Below are 20,625 nucleotides of genomic sequence, written 5' to 3'. Positions count from 1 at the left end.
AAGGAGTGGAAGCCCTGGAGACTTCCAGGCTGGTTGGATTCAAGCACAGACCCACCATTTACTAGTGTTGTAATTGGGAAAGTAATTTTATCTGCCTGTACCTTATCTTTTCCATTTGTGAGCTAGGAATTGTAATAGAACCTACTTCATAGAAATGCAGTGAGGATTAAATGTAAAGTACTTAATGACTTCTAAGTATTCAGTAAGTGCTGATTACTGTGGTCAATATAATGGTATCATTAACATGCCTTTGGACAGGAATTTACCTAATCTCATAGTTTTCAGTGAAAATAATGTATCATAATCTCATTCACCAGAGACAGGATGATTTTGCAGTTAGTGAAGTTCAAGCTTCAAAGGCTTTACTTGAACAAGCCCAATACCATGTTAGGAGTCTTAGAAACGAATTTACATTTTCATATTTGTAAAATACACGCAAGTGGAATGTTTTAACCTAAAATGGTTAAGATTGCTATCTCTTTCCATTTTGCCTTCCCCCTCCATCCCATTTCCTGTCTTATCAAGTGACATTGGAATGGCTGAGAACATTTTTGGAACATGTAGGTAGGGGGAAGTTGACTTGTGGAATAGGTTTAATGAGTTGTATTTGTGTGTTTTGCAGTTAGTTCCATTTATAGCCAGATATACCACCTCTCCTGGTGTAAGAAATGTTCTCCAGGAACACTCCCACTCCTTGGGTAGTATAGATGAAAAGTACAGAGTCAGAAGTTGTAGGAGGGTATGAATATATACTGTTAAACCTAGCATGGGATGTATAGTTAGTGGATAAAAATAGGTACTGAAACAATGGAATCAGGTACTTCAAGGACAGTTGTTACAAATCTTAAGGTTATATAGGAAAGAAACTTAATAGAAATTCTTTTCAAACTTGTCAGCAGTCCTAAAAATTTACACAAGGTTACTAATAACAAGTGGTGAAGTAAATACAGTTGTTGTAAACTATCAATAACAAAATAATTATGATTTCTCACTTTAAATATTCCATTTCATATTAAAGAATACATTTTGTTGTAAAGGAAAGAAGAGGAAGGGATGCATTTAAAGAGGATGTAAGATTAAAGGGTTAATAACACTGGGGACATTTAATAACACAGGGATCTGTCTAAATATGTTATTGTTACTGATTTGTAATTTCTGCAAGATTTCAGGTATTTTGAAGTTTATTAAGACTTAATTGAATAGGTCACATATGGTTTGCCTTCCTGAACATTCCTGTAGTTGATAACAATGTGTTTTCAGCAATTGTCTGGTCTGTTGGTCTGTGAATGTTAATGGTATAAACTTGTATGATTGTGTTTTCAGGTCTTCTCTATTTGTACTGATTTTATTTCTCCTTGTTCTATCAGTTACTGAGAGAGAGGTGTTAAAACCAGGTATGATTGTGGATTTGTCTGTTTCTTCCTTTAGTTATATCAATATTCATCTGTTTCAAAGCTTTTTTATTAAGTGTCTATGTATTTTGGATTGTCATTTCTTTTTGATGAATGTATCCTTTTGTCATTATCAGCTGTCTCTATCTCTGGTACCTCTTTGAGCATCTGTTTTTTCTGGTAATACAGCCATGCCAGCATTCCTAGATTAACTGTTTGGCTGATATGTCTTTTATTTTTAATTTATTTTTATATTTTAAGCATCCCTTAGATAGCATTCATTAGATCATGCTTTTTAATCAAGTCTGTCAGTCCAACAAAATCACTATTTAACCGGATGGAGCCACTCTGGCTAAATAGGCCTTTACACTCACCATTTATTTGGAGTGCTTAATTTATATGTAAAGTAATTGTTATAATGGTGTTTAAGTAATACTGTCTTGCTCTTTGATTTCCATTTGTCCTTCCTGTGATCCTCTTTCCTCCCTTCCTGAATTCTCTGGGTTCTGTTAAATATTGTTTCCCATTCTATTCTATTTTCTCTGTTGGTTTGAACAGCACCTGCCTTATTAGTGGTTAATCTAGTACTAACAATACATTCTTATTAAAATCTACTTAGAGTCAATATTGTACACTTTTCACATGACACTTTTTTTTATTTCTCATGTTCTGCTTCATTCTTCTCACTTGAAGAATGAAGTGAATAAAATAAAAGAATTTTATAGCATTAAAATTTCATTTCCTACTCCCCTGTTCCTTGAGCTGTTAGGATAAACTTCCACCTTACAATGTTAGCTCTTGCTTTTAAATGGGAAATTGTCTTTTAAGGAAATCAAGAGAAGGCAAAAATACAGTATTTTATACTGACTGACATATTTACTATATCTGATGTGTTTTATTTTTACCAGTAGACCCAATTTTCCCTTCATCTTGAAAAATATCCATTAGCATTTCTTGTAGTACAGCCAGAGATGAATTTGCTTAGTATTCCTTCTTATAATTGGGGGTGATACGGGGCACCTGGGTGGCTCAGTTATTAAGTGTCTGCCTTAGGCTCAGGTCATGATCCCAGGGTCCTAGAATTGAGCCCCACATTGGGAAGCAGGGAACCTGCTTCTACCTCTCCCACTTCCCCTGCTTGTGTTCCCTCTCTTGCTGTGTCTCTCTCTCTGTGAAATAAATGAAATCTTTAAAAATGAGGGGGGTGATACATTTAATATCTAATATTCACTTTTATCCTGAAAGCTAATATGAGATTTGTGGAGTATAGGCCAACTATAATTTTTACTCTCAGCAATGACTCAGTTTTCTGTCCCCCATCTTCCTCATTCACGGCAATGTGGTGAGGATCAAAAGTCTTCCTGTGGGTGAAACTTGGATTTCTTGGACTGTAGAAAAGGAACCTTGAAATTATGAATCTGGGAGTTTATGTAGGACAGCTATCCAGCTTTACCCTCTCCTTCTGAGAGACAGGACAGAAATCTCATCTCCTGAATGTAAATCCATCATTGAGAATGTAAAGAACTGTCTCAAGGGTTTCTCCATCCCTTATTGAAATGTAAACACATAACTCTGAGGACATAAATCTCCCTGGAAGTCTCTCACTATTCAGTCATCCTTAAACTTCCAAAGCTTGTTGTTTAGTTCAACTTCCACTTTTTTCTCTTGATGTTTGAGGAGTACCTTTTCCAGGTTTGAGGGCTCCTCCCCAGGTGCTGGGCCTCTCTCCCTAGGTGCCTGAGTTTTTGGCTCTCCATTGTTGTAAAATCTGGGTGTCCCATTCCAGAAAGCAGAATGTCATTTTTCAGTCATTCTGAACTCTCACTTAGAGCTTTCATCCAGGTGGATCAAGTGTAAGAGTAACAAAAGCACCTGTTTTAAGTTCATTTTGATTAATTTAATCTGATCAAAGTTCTCTTGATTACTTTATGTCTTGATAGTGTGTCCTTTCCTGTGTTTTTATATGCCTCATAAGTTGTTGTTGTAGGCTGTACCTCCTGTGACGGGCAGTGGGAACCAAAGGCAGTAGTTTTTTATTCCTGAGAATGTGCGGGTCTTTCTGTGAGGCCTTTAGTGTGGTTTGTTGAGTTAATCTAGTTAGAAGTTGAGTGAGGTTTCAGCTTTGTTATTTTGGTTACTTCAGTGTGCTATAAGCTTTAAATTCCTTCAGAATTTCTTTGTATTTAGAAGGAAGTTTGGTTGGCCAGAGGGGTTTTCTCATTGTCCTTAGTTAGGTCTTTCCTTGTGCTTAACTTCTGCTGAAGTTTCTCTCCCAGCTCTTGTGCCTCTGTCCCAGTAGTACATCATGTTAATTAATCTTGTGATAAGTGGATGTCCTTTGTTCTGCTTTAGTCTTGGTGTTGTCAGGCAAGGTGACTCAGGCAAGGTGACTTGGGTCTTGTGGGTGAGGTCTGCTAGTGATTCTGCCCTGTCCCTAGCTGTAGGTCTGGCCCTCACAGCTGTATACCCCTTTCTCCTTATCCCTAGAAGAGTAGAGAGTGTTTTTTTCTGCAGTATGTCTTCATGAAAGCTCTAATGAGAGTCATAGCTTTTGTCCTCCTAGGAGTTTAAGAGCTTTGCCCTCCTAAGCAGTTTAAGGACTTTATTTTGAGAGAAATATGGGGAAGGGAGATGGGGAACCCTGGCAGGGTTTCCTACAATAACTACAATAACCATCCTTACGCTGACTCCTGGCCTGACTTTTGTCTTCAGATTTTTGGAGAAGAGCTTATAAATGGGTGTGAATTCCCGCTTGTGTTTGCAGCTCCCACAAGTTCCAGGTCTTCTCAGTGGCCCACACTTAGCGTTAGCAACTCATTAAAATGTTAGATGAATTTTCTGACAGATGTCAGGCAGCATTTGCCATTTACTTCAGGTGAGCAACTGCTTGCCACCCATCTCTCCTTGAAGATCTTCCCTTTCTTTAAATTTCTGATTAGTTGGTTGCCTTGTGACCTCAACTCACTGTTGCCCCTCTCTTAGTGGAGATACTTTTCTTTTCCTAATTGCTGGTTAGTTGGTTGACTTTTGGTTTTAATTCTCTCGCAGGTCAAAAAAAGGTTGAAATTTGTGCATTGTCCAACCTTTTGTTGTACTTTCCAGCTTTCTACCTCCAAGTGGAACTATTTTTACTTCTGACCGAATCATGCATGATTGAAAGCCTTATTTTAATTTTTTTTTTAATTCCTAGTTTTATAAGTAAAATTGGTGTAGGAATGTAGGTTTTTGTTGTTGCTGGCTATATCAAAGTCTGGAATATTAGTGTGGGAGATGTGTATTAGAGATCCATTTTTATTTTTTATTTTTTTAAAAGATTTATTTATTTGACAGAGAAAGAGAGAGCGCACAAATAGGCAGAGCAGCAGACAGAAGGAGAGGGAGAAGTAGGCTCTCCGCTGAACAGGACCCTAGGATCATGACCTGAGCCGAAGGCGGCCGCTTAACTGACTGAGCCACCCAGGCACCCCAGAGATCCATTTTTAAATTTTGTTAAATTTAAAATTTAAAAATTTTTAAATTTTATTAAATTTTATTTCTACGTGGAAGTTTTCAAAGAGACCTATAATGTATTTATTCATAGGATCGTTAAATTTTAGAGCCAGAAGAAAGTATAGAAACTACCTACATTAAATACTTCATTTTATCTGAGAGACTGATTAAATAGCTTTTTTAAGGTGACAGACTTTGTTAGTTATAGAAGAATGAGGACTAAACTCTGTGTGCTGTAGTTCATTGCTTGGCCCTCTCTGCATTGCCCTCATTTATGACATTACCATTTCGCATTTTTTAATTCTTTAAATTAGTCTTTATTTAGTGTTTAATTAGTTTTATAGTTTAGCTATTTTAATAAATTATTAAATAATTAAACTTATTTAATTATTTAGTGTTTAATTAGTGTTTATTTAGTTTAAATTAGTGTTTCTTTCTTTCTAGGAGCGGACTCTTCATTTTTCTTCTGTAGAGAACAGCGTTCTGAGGGTTAAAAGGAAGCTGAAGTTGAGCTAGCTCATCTTTATCTGTAAAATGAGGAATTGGATAATACTTAACTAATAAGATTGCTTAAAAAATTAAGTTATGACCCTAAATAACTAGGCCTTCTGAAATTTATTCAGTAAAATCACTTTCATTTCTTAAATATGGTGACTTGAACATAGTACTTTGATTTTTTTTGGAAAAATAAAAGTTTATTGCTTTTAAAATAGTTTTTCCAATTTTAACATATCTCTTGGTGTTATAATAAGCTCTTTTGGGTTTTCTGTATAATCATTTTTCTCTCATTTTAGGGAAAACTCTCACTTATTTCTTCTTTAACTTATGGTGGAAACAGAACAGCTGTTTTGAAGATTGCACTACAAGGTATACAGTGTAATAAGACAATTTCTGCTTAACCTTTTTTTTTTTTTACCTTATCATCTACAAATGGATAACTTATATATGTGTACACGCATAAGCACAGAAATGATTTCTAATGGGTAATACATATACAGTAGTGTAAAAAAACTATAGAATAAATAAATTTTTCCATACCACCTATCCTCTTTCCCCTCACCCATTTCTTCTATTTTACTTCAGATTCCTTTAATCTCACATCTAAACTGTTAAAATAGCTAACTGGTACCCCTGCTTCTAGTTTCACTAGTGTGACCTAAATAGTTTAGCAAACTTAAAACACTGCTTTCAGCGTGTTATTTGTTATCTAGGTATAGTTATATGAGATTATGCCTTCTTCCTAGAAACTTTGAAATAATCCTGGTAGGCTAGGAAGATCTGCCGTGGAATATTTGAGGACCGGAATAGGTCTCATCTGAGTCGTGAAATTGGACTGAAGAATGGCCTGCCGCAGTCAGTGGGAAACAGACTTTGAATTACAACATACTTTAACTACTGAAAACCAGTTTTATATTAGATACTGTTCTAGGTATGGGAGATATGGCAGTGACCAAAATAAAGCCTTTGCCTTCATGAAGTTTACATTTTAGGGGAGTACGTAAATTCAATAAATAATTACATATGTAGTATTAGAAATGTGGTCTGAAGAAAAACAAAGCATAATAGGGTAGTAGGCCTGATGAATCATTCTTTTGATATATTGTTAGGTTTAATTTACAAATACTTAATTAAGGATTTTTACATCTAAGTTTATGAAGGATGTTGTTTCATGTCTTTCTTTTCTTGTAATGATTTTGAGTTTAGTATCCGCGTAATGCTCTCTTCCTGGAAAGAGCTGTTAACTGCCTCCTTCTATTTTCTGGAAGAGTTTATCTGTAATTGCTTTTATTTCTTTCTTAAATGTTCGTAGAATTCATCAGTGAAGCCAACTGTGCCTGGAAATTTCTTTATGGGAAAGTTCTAAACCCTCAATTCAGTGTATTTATTTATTAATAGGGCTTTTCTTTTCTTTTTTCCATGAGTAAGCTTCAGTAGTTTGTTTCTGAAGGAATTTGTCTATTTCATCTTAGTTGTCAACAATATTGGTAAAAAGTTATTCATAATATATTTTTGATATACTTTTAATGTTGGTAGGACCTATAGGGATGTCCTGTTTCATTTATTTGATAATTTGTGACTACCTTCTCATTTTCCCCCGATCATTTTGGCTAGATATTTATTTTATTGATATTTAAAATCACCTTTTCTTTTCATTGATTCTTTTCTGTTTTTTAGTTTTCTTTAACATTTAGTTTTTGTTAATCTGCTGTTATCTCCACTCAATGTACTATTATTAACTTCTAATACTATATTTTTCAACTTCGAAAGTTCATTTTGAGATTTTTAAAATATCTTCCATTTCTCCTAATGATGTTCATGGAGGTAATTTTTTTTACTGGACACCAAACATTTAGAATTTTATATTATCATGTTGGATTTATTTATTACCCATCCTTTAAATATTACTTGTCTTTATTTTGGGATACATTTAATTTTCCTGGAATCAGTTTGATTCGCTTCATTGGGTGGATATAGAACAGCCTTTATTTTCAGACTAATTTGGCCTTATCACTAAGGAAATAACCTTCTGACAGTTCTGCTCTCTGCCTTGTGTATGACGATTCCATTCTGTGTGGTTGGAACCAGAACAATTCCTAGCCCTGTGTGTCTCAGAATTGTTCTGCCTTTTCCTTTCATGTGGTTCTTTCTCTACCTGAGGTACTTATCTTCCACGTACTTGGAGAGAAGTATTCAGGCAAAGACCTGAAGGACCCATCTCAGGGTTGCAGAGCACTCTGTATCTGTGCTGCTGTTTTTGGCACTCTGCCCTGCAAATTCTAGCCACCTTGCTGTCCTCGTATCTGAACTCTTCTGAATTTGGTGAAGGCTGCTGAGTTTTGTTGCATTTTATTATTTTTTTTTATTTTTTTTAGATTTTATTTATTTATTTGACAGAGAGAAATCACAAGTAGTCGGAGAGACAGGCAGAGAAGAGAGAGGGAAGCAGGCTCCCTGCTGAGCAGAGAGCCTGATGCGGGACTTGATCCCAGGACCCTGAGATCATGACCTGGGCCGAAGTCAGCGGCTTAACCCACTGAGCCACCCAGGCGCCCCCTTTGTTGCATTTTAAATCCATTTCCTGCTGCGTGGAAATTCTTCAGGAAGTAAGCCAGGGGTAATGCCTTATTTTCCTTCTCAGAACATGTTCCTGCACTTCCTGTTGTCTGGTACCTGAAAACTGTTGTTTCATATATTTTTCCTTAGCTTTCTAGTCATTTCTAGTCATTTTAAGACTGGAGAATAAACCTATTAGTCTGTCATGGCCAGACACAGACATCTGATAGGTCATTTAAGATATTAACAGTGTTAGAAATCACGGTGTTTTTATATTTGATATACATTAGTGATTCAGTTTATGTATACGCTTGTTTTGAGGAGTTGAAGAGGTAAGTGAAAGGAGGCAGTAGGCAGCTGTGAGGCAGTTGTTTCACTGCTGCATGCCACCAGCCTGACAGAGTAGAAGATTCGAGAATTCTAAGTCACACAAAAAAGGCTATCATTTTGGGAAAGATCTTTCATATACTCCTATAGATGCATAAAAATCTGATACAATGGCAGTTTCTTGGAGTAGTTGAATATTTGAAAGCTAATATGAATGAGACTTTCCTCAGATGATATAATCGACTCTTAGCATTTTGGCCCTGCTGCTCTGGTTGTAGAAGGTGATCTCTGAAGAGTGAAAATTGTGGAAATTCTTCTTTTTCCCAATTAAGTTTCATTTTCAAAAATCATAGATCGTTTGGTCTTTACACATACACTATTCTTTTACTCTTTAATTTGTGTGTGCTGGAGGAGAAAATCACACTTACCTATATTAAAACTTAATGTGCTGACACTAGATTGCTGGAAGTTCAGAAAATGAACTATTTTGGGGGTGATATGTTATATAGTATAAAAATTGAATAATTACCACACTCAATTTATTTTTATTATAAACATAGAAAATAAATAGAATGTGGATATTTTATACTGTTAATGTAATATTTATCAAAATTTATAAAATGTATTCTAATTGAATCTTATAATAATTTTGGTTTTACTACCTAATAGTATTCTGTGCATTATCTTTGCATTACTTAAGGTATTAAACTAAAAGTGAATTATAAAAATTTTACTTATTCTTCATAATTATATTTTGAAATAACTACAGTTTTTAGAATGTAGTTATCAGTCAGTTTTCTTATGTGTGTAAAACTGCTCTATCTAATTAGTGTTTTTCTGTATGTGTTTTTTCCTCTATAGAACAAGAAAATTCAAATTCAGAGATCAACACCATCAATGTATTATTTTTTGGAAAATTAGCAAAGGACTGTGCAAAAGTTTTCTATGAAGGGGTAAATTATTTTCATGTTACTTTTTGTTTTAGGAGTATAATTTAAAATTATTGATGTTATATTCATTCTGTAGATCTTTTTTTGGTTTTATTTTCTTTTGTTTTGTTTTACATATTCATTATGTATTTGCAGGTATAAAAAAAGGATACTTCAGAAATAGTTTTAAAATTGTAACATTCCAAAGATATTATAAAACTTAACACTGACATAAAAACGGACAATTTTTTCTTTCACTTCATTTTAATATTTAACAGAATGTCTTAAGGATATATACATTTTCCCTTCAATTAAAAAATAATTCTTAATAACTAAAAAATTATAAGCTATAACTGTATTTTTTTATTATTTTCTGATAATTGTTTCAAAATACATGCCTGTTAAATCCAACAAAATGCTTCCAAACTGAGCCAACAGCAGATTAAAAGGAGCAGACACTATGACAAAGTGAGATTTATCCCAGGAGTACGGTTTGGTTCAGCATAAAAAAATCAGTCCATGTAACATATCACATTAATAGAAAAAGGGAAAAAACAGATGGTCATCTTAACTTATACACGAAAGGCATTGGATAAAATCCTGTACTCTTTTGTAATCAAAACACTTGGGAAACTAGGAACATAAGGAAACTTCCTCAACACAACATAGGGAAATTATGAGAAACTCACAGGTAACATTAAACTCAGTGGTGAACAACTCAAAGGTCCTCACTAAGATTAGGAACAAGACAAGGATGCTTACTTTACCACTGCTTTTCAACCTTCCACTGAAAGTTCTAGCCAGAGCAGTTATATAAGAAAATGAAATAAAAGACACCTAATTTTAAAGGGAGAGGTAAGACTGTCTCTACTTTCATATGACATGATTCTGTATTTGTAGATCCCAGAGAATCCAAAAGAAAGCCACTAGGATTAATAAATGAATTCGGCAGCATTGGAGGGTACAAAGTGGACACATAAAAATCCGTTGTTACTATTTACGCATAATGAGTGGTCTAGAAAGGAAGCTATGAAAACAATTCTATGTGTGTTAGCATCTGAAGGAATAATATACCTGTGAGTATATGTAACCAATGAGGTGAAGGATTTCTACATTGAAAGTTCAAAAACATTGCTAAAAGAAATTAAATAAGACCTAAATAAGTGGAATGACATTTATATTCTTGGGTAGGAAGACAATATTGTTAAGCTATCAGGACCAACCAAAGTGACTTGTAGATTTAGTGTAATCCCTATCAAAATTCTATCAGACTTTAGAAATGGAAAGGCTGACTCTCAGATTCATTGAGAGTTTCAAGGGACCCTGAACAATCTAGTAAAAGAATAACAGAGTCAGAAGACCCACACTTCATGATTTCAAAACTCAGCACAAAGATACTGTAATCAACACTGTGGGACTGTTATAAAGATAGATATGTATAACAACAGAATAGAGTTAAGGGTCGAGAAGTAAACCCATGTATTTATGGGCAGTTGATTTTTGACAAAGGTGTTAACATCCATTCAGTGTAAAATGATACAGCCACGGTGGAAAACAGTTGGACGTTTCTTCTTAGAATCATGATATGACCTAGCAACCCCACTAATAGATATACAGACAAAATAATTGAAAACAAGAATTCAAACAGATATTTGTACACGAGTGGACAATCATGTACAAATCAAATTGATGGAGCATTGCAGCAGTTCCCCCCTTTATCTGTGGGACCCCCCACTGGAAGCCTGAAACTGTGGATAGTACTGAACCCTGTATACATTGTTCTTCCTATATATACACACCTGTCATAGTAAGTTTAATTTATAAATTAGGCATAGCTGGAGATTAATAGCAATCAATAATAAAATAGAACATTTATGGTAATATACTATAATAAAATTAATGTGAATGTGGTTACTTTCTCTGAAAATATTGTACAGTGCTTACTCTTCCTGTGATGATGTGAGATGATAAAAGGCATACATGATGAGAGGAAGTGAGGTGAATGGCATAGGCACCGCAGTATAGCCTTAGGCTACTATTAACCTTCTGACAGTATGTCAGAAGGAGGATCATCCGCTTCTGGACCGTGGTTGACAGTAGGCATCTGAAACCATGGAAAGCAAAATCACACACGAGGGGGACTACCTCATTTATAATGGCCAAAAGGTGGCAAGAACCCAAGTGTCCATTAGCAGGTGAATAGATAAATAATGTGCTATAGTCATATAATGGAATATTACTCAGCCATAAAAAGGAATGAAGTTCTGATACATGCTACATCATGGATGAACTTGGAAACATTATGCTAAGTGAGAGAAGCCAAACACAAAAGGACAACTATTTTGTGATTCCATCTATATGAATATGTGGAATAGGCAAATTCACAGAGACAGAAAGTAGATGAGAGATTACCAAGAGCCTGGGTTGGTGGGGGGAATGGGGAGTTTTTCCTCAGTGGTTAAAAAATTTCTACTTGGGGTGAAGAAAAGGTTTGACAATAGGTAGTGGTGATGGTTGCACACATTGTGATTGTAATTAATGTCATTGAGTTATACACTTAAAAATGGTTAAAATGGGGCATCTGGGTGGCTCAGTGGGTTAAGCCTCTGCCATTAGCTCAGGTCATGATCTCAGGGTCCTGGGATCGAGCCCCACATCGGGCTCTGTACTTGGCAGGGAGCCTGCTTCCCCCCTCTCTTTCTGCCTGCCTCTGTGCCTACTTGTGATCTCTCTCTCTCCTTCTCTCTGTCAGATGAACAAATAAAATCTTAAAAAAAAAAAAAACTTAAAAAAATAGTTAGATGACAAGTTTTCCATTATGTTTTGCTTCAGTTAAAAAAACATGTCTGCAGTGCAATATTTAGCCAATACAGATATGTAATAGAAAATGAGTCCTTCAGAGTTCTTATGCAGCATACTTTCTATTGGAGAAAGGTAGATAGTGAACAGATAAACAATTTTCTAAGTGGCAGACAGTGCTGTGGAGAATAAAGCAGGGGAAGAGAGAGATGTGAGGATATATTTTAATTGGATGAAGGAAAGACTCTGATAAGGTGACATTTGAGCAGAAACTTGAAAGAAGTAAAGTGATCCTTAGATATTTGGAGTAACCAGGAATTTGTAAGTGCAAAGGCTGAGAAGTATGAGTGCATGTTCCAGACACAGCAGGGGGGTCCATATCTAAATCCCAGCAGGTGTGATTGGGGCAAAATGCTTAACTCTGTTCAGTGTTTTTCAATTTTATTCTTGAAAGATTTAAAAAATTCTTCAAAATTTTTTGTTTAAAAAAATAATCTTTAGAATAAAATCAATAAAAATTAATTTTAAAATTCTTTAAAAAATCAAGATAGGAGTATTAATACCACCCTTTCTGGATTGTTGTCAGGATTAGAGATAAATGTACCTACTGCTGGCACTGTGTGGGAACTTAGTGTGTGGCCAGTTATTATTGTTATGACTCTCTATCTTGCTGTAATTAGATGCAGCCCCAACGAGGAAAAGCAGCAAGAGAAAGTGCACCTTGGTCTTAGCCCAGAAGTGTGGCTTCCAGTTAATTACTGGATTTTGAGTAACCATTGATAATCTCCAGATATAAATTTAATCAAATATAAAGTAAGAATGTTGGATTAGCTGAGAATTCTGAGTAATTCTGGAATACTGTGGTTTCAGAAACTTAGCATTTATAAATAATTTAGTGGACTTGAGAAATGCTGTTTTTGTAAAACCTGTCTTTGGAGTCTAGAATAAAGATTTATTTCATGTTAACTGTCAGAAAATCTTTTTTTTTTTTCTTCTAACCAGTGTTTTGGGAATAGATTGCTGAACTCAAATTTTGTCTTTTTGGCCAAAGCTTCTATGAAGAGGTGGTAAATCCATTAATGTTTTCCTAATTCATAGTTTGAATAAAGGAAAGAAGAATCAGTGTAGTGATTTTTCACTTCTGTGAAAAGTTTGTTATTAAATCCCTGGTGTATTTTAAAATTCTAGAATTTAAGGAAATAAGTATTTCCTGTGTGATTGACATCCTAAAACTCCTGTGATATTTCATCAGACTTTCTCTTAGGATGATAAATAGAGTAATTTTAGGTGCAATTTTAAAAATTGGAGATACATAGTTCTAATCTAGTTGTTACGGCACAGCAAAGTTCCAGAAGCGAATATACTAAAAAAGAGGTGTTATCTCACAGTTTGCTTCAGGCCACTTAGGTAGGGTAGAAATCAGTAGCTCTATATACCTATTTTGATGGGGTACTTTTTGTGGGTGCCTCCAGTAAAGGCATGTTGTCATTACTATTATTATTCCTATTATTATTATTCTTGCCCTTTAAGGCATGACTTTATTTCGGCTTAGGTAAAATAATTAATATTCATGATGACAGTTCGGAATTATTAAGAATTCAGTGCTCAAGGAGATCTGAAGTCATGCTATTTTTTTTAAGGGCCATAGTCTCCAGAAATGATGAAGTGGAGAGGGGGAAAAAGGGAGAGAGTATGGATGAAAGTGAGAACATGAAGTAGGTGTTTAACAGGGGAAGATTCACTCGTTAAGAAAAATAACTTATGGGCGCCTGGGTGGCTCAGTGGGTTAAGCCACTGCCTTCAGCTCCGGTCATGATCTCAGGGTCCTGGGATCGAGTCCCGCATCAGGCTCTCTGCTCAGCAGGGAGCCTGCTTCCCTCTCTCTCTCTCTCTGCCTGCCTCTCCATCTACTTGTGATTTCTCTCTGTCAAATAAATAAATAAAAATCTTATAAAAAAAAAAGAAAAATAACTTATATAACATTTTTCCTTTGAACTGGAAAACAGTATGTTACAGTGCTTTGTTGAGATAGGGAAAAATAAAAAATACATCAGTTCAGTGATGAATTTGCATGTGATACTAAGCTATAACATATTTTCTCTGACTCCCCATCCTTCCAAAAAAAAAAAAAAAAAGTAAACAAAACCAAATAAATGCTGTTAACAGCTTCCTTAATCTTCAGGCTGCTAGACACACACAGGGAAGTTTTGCCCTGATACATTGCGTTAGTAATATTTAGTTTTCAAGAATTACAGAATATACGAAATAAATATGAAATGTAGTTTAATGTTCTTATTTCGGATGATTCTTTCCATTCTGTAAAGAGTTCCACTTTTTTTCCCAAAGATTTTATTCATTCATTTGACGGAGATTGAGAGAGAGAGAGAGCATAAGCAGGGGGAGCAGCAGGCAGAGGAAGAGGGAGAAGCAGGCTCCCTGCTAGGCAGAGAGCCCAGTACGGGACTTGATCCCAGGACTCTGGGATCATGACCCAAACCGAAGGCAGACACTTAACCAACTGAGGCATAAGTTGCCCCAAGAAGTCCACCTTTAGCATTTTTAGACCAACTTGCTAAGATCTTTAAAGTTGCCTTTCCTTTCTTCTGTCCTGATATTTTTTAATAAGTAAGATATTCAACTCTCTGCTTCAAATTCTGGCCAGAGAAAAAAGACAGTTGTAATGCATGGTAAGGAGGGAGGCTCTAGCATCCTTTTTTTTTTTTTTTTTTTTTTTTTTTTTTTTGAGTCAGCTAGCTTGAGTACCTTAGTGGCTCAGTCGTTAAGCGTCTGCCTTCAGCTAAGATCAGGATCCCAGTGTCCTGGGGTTGAGTCCCTGGAATCAAGCCCCCCATCAGGCTCCCTGCTCCACAGGGAGCCTGCTTCTCCCTCTCCCACTCCCTCTGCTGTGTTCCCTCTCTCACTGTGTCTCTCTGTCAAATAAAAAAAATCAACTAGCTGTAAAAATTTTGGTGAAAGGACCATCCGTTTGTAAAAGAAGACGAGTATTCTAGGGTTCAGGGATCTTCAGTGAACTCCCAGCAGTGTACAAATCATTAGAAGAAATCCTTTTTTTTTTTTATTAAATATTTTATTTATTTATTTGAGAGAGAGGGAGAGCACAGAGGGGAATAAAAGGAAGAAGCAGACTCCTTGTCGAACAGGTAGCCCGATTCAGGGTTCAACCCCAGGACCCAGAGAGCATGACCTGAGCTGAAGGCAGATGCTTAACTGACTGAGCCACCCAGGTGCCTCAGAAGAGGTTCGTGAACCAGTTAAATGTGTATGTAAATGTATGTATGTATTATTTTTCCCCTCTATGAGAAGGTCATTTATAACTCATTCTCAGAAAGATCCATGAACCCATGATCATTAACTGCTTTTTAAGGACAGAATTTCATATTCTATCATGGTGTATAATTGAGTTAATATTGAAGTTCCAAGAGTAATTAGTTATGTGCCCATATACAGAAAGAATAATGATTTGATATTGGAAATTAGTGTCTTATAAAAATCCTGTATTATTTTTAGTGGAAGTCCTATAACAAACCTTAGCTTTATAGTGGCTGTCTTCATAAAACTACAGGTGACAATTACTGCGGAAGATTACTAAAGGCTCAAATGATAAACATGTATAGAAGCACTTTGTAAACTGTAAGATTCTATACAAATATAATATCCTAAGTATTGTTATAGAACTTGTAGTAAGTGGAGATACTGCTCTGTCTCCACAACTGTATTATTTTCCTGCTCAGGAAGGTAGCATGGACTTGGATTAGATCTTGTAAATAATTTGATTTAGAAGATTTTGTTCTTTTTGCCTGGTCTTGAAGGTTTTAAAAAAAACATTCAAGTTGTGTGGAAAGGTATGACCAGAAAAGCAGAAGCTGCCCCTTTCCTTCTGAAGCCACTCATAATGCCTAGTGTGATAAAATTAGATAAAATCCCTGCTTCTTTACCTGTACCTTTCCAGCTTTTATGTATATGTGTGTATATCTGTGTGTACTTATACATGCATGTCTTTATCTATATCTGCATGCAGATAAGCTCATACATGCACATTTTTCATCAAATGACAGTACTATTCATGTTTTATAAATTGCTTTATTTAACAGCATATCTTGGACATCTTTAGAGGAGAAGGGTTTTAAAAATGCCTGGTATTGAATATTAGGGATCTGTTTATATTTTAAATACATTTTTATCTTTTCCTTGAAGATTCTTATCTTATTATTTGGAAACACAATAAAAGGGTTATAATACAATGAATTAGCAAAATATGTGCAGTGCATCTACAAAATATGTATGATGTATGAGATATTAGTATTTTCCCTAACTGACATATGCAAGGTGTTTTCTGCAATTGAAATATATTTTAAATAAGTATTCATTAAAACAGAATAGAACTATACTGGCTAATTAGTACTTGTCAGCTAACAGAGAATGTTAATAATGGTAAGCCAAAGTTTTTCCTTTTTAAGATATAATTATACAAGACTGAGGTCACAGTTTACTTTAAAATCTTTCTGGGTTTAAAATCCATGAATGCTGATCATTGGGGAGGTCTAATTAGGCTATTTATTTAAGAGTTTATAGTAGTAAGGTTAAAAATTATTGAAAGTCAAAGGTAAAACTCTTTGTGTAGAAGAATGGGTTTTCTAATTCAGTTCTTGTGCAGGGGCCATGCTAATCTTCTCTGTATTGTTCCAATTTTAGTGTATGTGCCTCTGAAGCAAACACTCTTAATTCAGTTCTTAAACCTTTGTTATTTGTCATTGGCTTATTCCCTTAAGGTTAGCTCCACATTTGATTACCAAAAAAAAAAAAAAAAAAAAAAAAAAATTGTAAACATTAAAATGAATTTTAACAAAATTTTAGTCCTTGCTTTGCGAGACTAGTGATACATTTTGCAGTAATATACACCCTGTAATTGAACCTTTTTTTGTATGAAATACTTTTATCAGTTTTAGCTTTCCTTTAAAAGTAAGATTTAACGTTTAATAAATGGACATAAAATATGGGGAAGGACTTTTTCAAAGTATTTTGAAAGTTTAAAAAAACATTTTATCACAAAACCATCAGAATTACAGACGTTTGTCAATACATTGTTTTCCCTCCATTTGAGATTTAGTTCTGAAAGATGTTGTAGAGTAGTGCCTGTCTTGGAAATTAGGAGATCTTGATTCGTGTCTTGATCTACAACTACTTAGCTAAATGTTATCTTAGACTGTTCATTTATTCTCTCTCGCCCTTATTTTCTTACCTGAAAAATGAAAGTGTTTGATTACATGGTCTCTAAAGTAATGCTGAGATTTTTTGAATTAAGTTTCATAGTACTCATACAGTTTATTTAAGATTTAATGAAGGTATCATATATATAAGTAATATGTATTCACATAGTTGGTTATTCATTTAATTGTCCAAATACTTGTTGATTGTTTTTGGTCTTCTGTGCTGGATGTCCTGAATAAGAGGGTAATGGGCCTTGCCATCTTGGGACAATGCTCAGTGGAGCAGAGGAAATTAAACAGTTATTATGTAATTGATTATTTTATCCAGATGTAATATGACTGAAATTGAGTAGTAGAATTAGAAAAGTAGCAAAAAGAATGAAGATGGGTTCTGGGAGAGTGGGTTAGTAAAAGAGAACAACATGTACAGAGCCCCTAACTGAGGAGCCTGGAATGCTAAAAATTACAAAAAGGAACTATTCAGGGGTATGTTGCGTAGTAGGTAGCTGGTGAGGTGGTGGGCATCAGATCACACAGGGATTTGTAAACCATTTACAGATTTTGGATTTTATGCTAATATTGCCTATAGTACTTCCAATTAAGTTCTTAGCATTATATAACCAAATAGATGTTAATGCTCATAAAATACATTTTTTATATTAGAGAAACATTTTCTGTCAGTCACTGTGTTATCAGTGGCATCAGATTCCTGGCTTCTCCCTTCACTCTTTCACTCTTAATTGGTGTTTTAAAATATAATAACAGGATTTGCAAGGGCAGCATAGTAAAAATCACTTAATGCCTGTCAAAGTCAGATAAGTGTTTTTCTTTTCGGTTATCAGTTGTTTCATATTTCCTGTGTCCTTTTCCTGCTTGCTGGAAGTGTAATAACGTGGGAATTTTGGATACACTACCAATTAAAAATCAACAAGTTAATATACTAGTCTCGCAGTTTACATTTTTTTAGTTACATACTGATTTGTTTCTTGTTCCACTACTGATTATGTTCTATAAGATATTAGCATGTAAAAAATGACATGTTAATATGCAAATAAGTTGTCTGCTCTTTTTTTTTATTGTTGATTTTTAAGAACACTTCTTTATGTTAAAAAGATCTATGCTATTTTCATTGATTTTTTTCTCTGAAACTGGTTTTCAGTAGAATATTCCTGTTGGCTAACCCAAAAAGGAAGTTGTTTAATGACCAAGTCTCACCTCTTTTAAGACACTGACAGGGTAGGTTAGACAAAAGGAAAATGACCCACTTGCGGATATCTGAGTATCCTGAGTTAGTTCAAAGATTTCAGGTCTACCAATGTGTTTTTATTTTTAGACCATTGATACACAGATATTAATAAAGACTTATTACTTTTAGTAATATGGTATTCTTCTCAGGCTGATTTCCTAATAACTTCAGCAGATTAAGATAAAATACCTACTCTGTATCAATCAGAATGCATTCTTAGCGCTGAACTGTGTAATTCCTATTCTTGTTTGAATGGCTTCAATATGCTCTTTTCAGAAGCTTAGAACTTAGAACAATACGTATTAAATCTCATTTTCAACTCAGTCTAATGAGTGTTTATACAAACTAATACTGCCTATTATGTGTTTATCTTTCTTATCCTCTGTGCATTTGAATTAATTTAAAAGCTATTACAATTTGTAAATTCATGGAAACTAGATACTAAGCGTCATTCATTTTTTTTCTCTCTTCTATTTAGGTTTGTACTTTAATTTTACTAGTATTAATTTATTCAACATATACTTGTACTATGAACAGAAGCTCCTTCCAGCCACTTTTATGGTGTATAAAGGTAGATAAGACATTCTTAGTCCCAGGGAGCTTATAGACTTAAAAGCATTCAAAACACTAAGAATCATTTGTAAATAATACACAGGCAAAATATATTAAAATACTGCATAGGAGAGTTCAGAGGAAGGAAGAATTATTTTTCTCAAGAGAGAAACAATCTAAGACCTCATAAGAAAAGTTTTTACACTCTGGGTTTTAAAAGATAGATAGGATCAGATACATGCAAAAGAGAAAAATGCTGTTATTAGTGGGGTTTCAGAATAAGCAGAGAATATACATGGAAAAGCATTATGAATGTAAGAGAATCTGATTTTTATAGTATGAAATAGACATACATGGAAATAAAATAGGCCAAGTAGATTGGGATAGGATCATTGAGGGCCTTCCATATAATTTATATAGATATATTCAAATATAAGTTCATGTTTAGAAATATAAATTAAACACATTAGTTTTCTTAAATATTTTTGGTGGTTATTTCTATGTTGTAAAATTTGTGCTAGAGGAAAAGTTATACTACAGCCTTCTACTGAATTATATTGCTAATATTGAAATAGAATTAGACTTTTAAAGAGAAGAAAATTTTCTTATGAATGCTGATATCCTGCTTTTAGTGATTTTTTCTATTTAAAATGTTTTCTCCATCATAAAATAAACACTCCTTAAGTTTAGATTATATGGAAAAATAGAAAAATGTTCATCTGCACAACTAACATTTGCATTTTATGTATTTCTTTCCATATAATATTTAAGACATTTTTCAGTAAAATAGAAAATAACATGAGATAGGTTATTTTTTGTGTGTGCTTTGAAGAGAATTTAGAACTGAAAAACTTCCCTACTTCTGTTTATCTTTCCCTGTGAGTTTGATTAAATAACTTTAAATATTTGACTAAAATCTCAAGTTTTCATTTAAATCAGAAGTTTTAGGCAGTTGAAACCATTGCTTTTTTTTTTTTAGTTTTAAGAGTAATATATTCCAGAAGCAAGCTTACTTTTTATTTTATTCCCCTTTAAAACTGCCTGGGGATGCTTGGGTGGCCTAGTCAGTTAAGGGTCGTCTGCTTACAGCTCAGATCATGATCCCAAGGTCCTGGGATTGAGTCCCATATTGGACTCCTTGCTCAGTGGGGAGCCTGCTTCTCCCTTTGCCTGCTCTTCCCCCAGCTTGTGTGTGCGCGCTCTGCTCTCCCTTTCTCTGACAAATACATACATACATACATGCATACTGCCTAAAAACATGGTCAAAACAATATTCAGTGAGAAGGAATATTTTCTCCCATTTGTATGTGAAGAGTTGTGGTTATTTAGAATTATCAGCACAAACACAGTTATGTTCATAGTCTCATTGTAAAGAAAGAAAAATGTAGAAAGTTGCAGAGCTAAAAGTTCTGAACAGGGCTCGAGATTTTAGGAAGGCCATATAAGATCCATATTTTGAGTCACGGTTTGTTAATGGCGGGCCTACTTTGTGCCAAGCCTTATAAATATAGAGCAGAATAGGACATGACCCTGCATGGGGAACATGGGTGGCTGTGTTGGCGTCCATGTCTGTGTTGCGCTTGTGTCATAATCTCAAGGTCTTGGGATGG

The 20,625-nt window shown here is 34.7% G+C and overlaps 1 protein-coding gene and 1 pseudogene across 7 annotated transcripts in view; one reads left to right on the top strand and one right to left on the bottom strand.

The window, feature by feature from the left end:
- Positions 1 to 20,625, top strand: part of POT1 (protection of telomeres 1) — an 80,760-nt gene that overhangs the window by 3,709 nt on the left and 56,426 nt on the right. For 6 of the 7 annotated variants that reach the window (XM_004741853.3, XM_004741852.3, XM_004741851.3 and 3 more), the window contains exons 3-4: positions 5,675 to 5,747; positions 9,123 to 9,214. In XM_004741853.3, the coding sequence (XP_004741910.1) occupies positions 5,675 to 5,747; positions 9,123 to 9,214 (165 nt within the window). The remainder of the gene's footprint in view (positions 1 to 5,674; positions 5,748 to 9,122; positions 9,215 to 20,625) is intronic. The other variant, XM_045062946.1, reaches the window with a different exon arrangement.
- On the bottom strand, positions 16,630 to 16,726 carry LOC123387087 (annotated as a pseudogene).

This window comes from Mustela putorius, unplaced genomic scaffold (assembly GCF_011764305.1).
Source record: "Mustela putorius furo isolate JIRA1106 unplaced genomic scaffold, ASM1176430v1.1 tig00003845_pilon_pilon_pilon, whole genome shotgun sequence".
NCBI classification, from domain to species: Eukaryota; Metazoa; Chordata; class Mammalia; order Carnivora; family Mustelidae; genus Mustela; species Mustela putorius.
Note: the sequence above shows the minus strand (reverse complement) of the source record. Positions and strands in the feature narration are given on the sequence as shown.